Here is a 1,521-nt window from a genome sequence, read left to right as displayed (position 1 = left end):
ATGTTAGAAAACAGATACAAGGGGAATTAACTCTCCCCCACATACTGAAACTGCGTCGTATGGGCACATGTAGCTAAAGAGACCTGGGACTCCAAAAGCTAGGAGCTGCTGCTTAGGAGCTGCTGCTTTAAAGGGTAACTTGGAGGATGGGACAGAGTTAGTAGGGTTTTCTTTACAGCGGGCACATGTTTTAAGCTCACCTGTGCAGGCCCGCCCAGGTCAAGAAGCTGGACACTTCTAGCCTTCCCACCAGAAGGCTCCCAGTCCCCACGTGCCAGCGGTAGCTGCTACCCTGACCCATCATCACACACTGTCAACAGCTCTCCTGGGCTGGGCATTTCTGGAATGCGGGGAGGAGTCTGCATGCTCCTGCTTCCCTAAAGTCTACTCCCAACTCTCATCCTGGCTAAAGGGAAACTTCTGCAGGGCAAACGAGATCAGATGGAGAGGTGACCCAGCAGGTGAGGCGGCCTCGGCGCTGGCTTGGTATTCTGCCTCTGTCCGGCCCTGCGGGTGGTGAGAACTCAGTGAGGGCTGGTAGCCGAGGCCCGAGTCAGTGTTGGCCCAGACTCAGATAGCTGAGGGGGTGGCTCTAAGGGCCCCTTTGTGATGTCAGCACCCTACCTACAGCCCTCACAATCCCTCCACCTCCCCACAGTGGCCCTCCCTCCCAGTCCGGAGAGGTGGCCAAAGCAGGCAATGGGTTCCCGCTGTGCCAAGCTCAGCACGGGCCACGGCCGGGGCCATGAATCCACCATGAAGAAACTCGTGGCCTGCGTGAGTCAGGATAACTTCTCCTTGTCGTCAGAGGGAGAGGAAGAGGAGGAAGGAGAGGAAGAGGAGGAAGAGGAGCTCCCGGTACAAGGCAAGCTGCTGCTGATGGAGGCTGAGCAGCAGGAGGAGGGCGTCGAAGAAGACCCCGTGGCCCAGCAGAGCCCTGAGCCCAAGCAGATGCACTCCTGACCTCCGACCATGACCCAGGGAGAGATGCCAGCTGCTGTTACAGTGAGAAGAACTTTCGGAAAAGAGTCAATAAAGTCTCCAGAGGAATTCTCCTCCTTTGTGGTCCCCCCGGCCTCACGTCTGTGGTACCGTGTGTGTGCGCGTGTGCATGTGCTGTGCGTTTTAGGGAAGTTGAAAAGCAGAAATCTGTGATCCCTGCTCCTGATGTCCAGCCAGAAGTTCTCACAAGGTCTCCTCCCCGTGACTTCTCAGCTGCCCTCTCCTGCTTTGGGGGTGAACATGTGGTAGCCTGGGCTGGAAAGTTATCTCAGCCAGTCCTGTCTCGGGGCAGAGGCTGGGGGTGGGGGGTGTGGGGGTGTGGTGTGCGTGTCGTGACAGGGGAAGGGGAGGGGCAGACACAGGCCGAGAGCATCTGTCAGGACAGCACACTCGCCCTCAGCAATCCCCCTCTCCGCTGCTCCAGCCAGTGACAGTGTTCTTAAAGAGCACTGACTTGGGAGTTCAACACACCTGGGTTCAAATTTCTTTCTGCTCGCTGTCTGATCTTGAGCCAGTCAC

At 57.4% G+C, this 1,521-nt stretch overlaps 1 protein-coding gene across 1 annotated transcript; it reads left to right on the top strand.

The window, feature by feature from the left end:
* Window positions 1-489: 489 nt before the first annotated feature.
* PRM3 (protamine 3) lies at window positions 490-1,068 on the top strand. The gene has a single exon (XM_039885609.1). It carries the CDS (start codon window positions 610-612, stop codon window positions 961-963), a length of 354 nt encoding a protein of 117 aa, XP_039741543.1. The 5' UTR covers window positions 490-609; the 3' UTR covers window positions 964-1,068.
* The last annotated feature ends 453 nt before the right edge of the window (window positions 1,069-1,521 follow it).

The sequence above is a fragment of the Pteropus medius genome, unplaced genomic scaffold (assembly GCF_902729225.1).
Source record: "Pteropus medius unplaced genomic scaffold, Ma_sr-lr_union100, whole genome shotgun sequence".
NCBI lineage: Eukaryota > Metazoa > Chordata > Mammalia > Chiroptera > Pteropodidae > Pteropus > Pteropus medius.
Note: the sequence above shows the minus strand (reverse complement) of the source record. Positions and strands in the feature narration are given on the sequence as shown.

Bases quoted from the DNA above. Each gene is read 5' to 3' on its own strand.
- PRM3 (XM_039885609.1), top strand. From the start codon at position 610: ATGTCAGCACCCTACCTACAGCCCTCACAATCCCTCCACCTCCCCACA.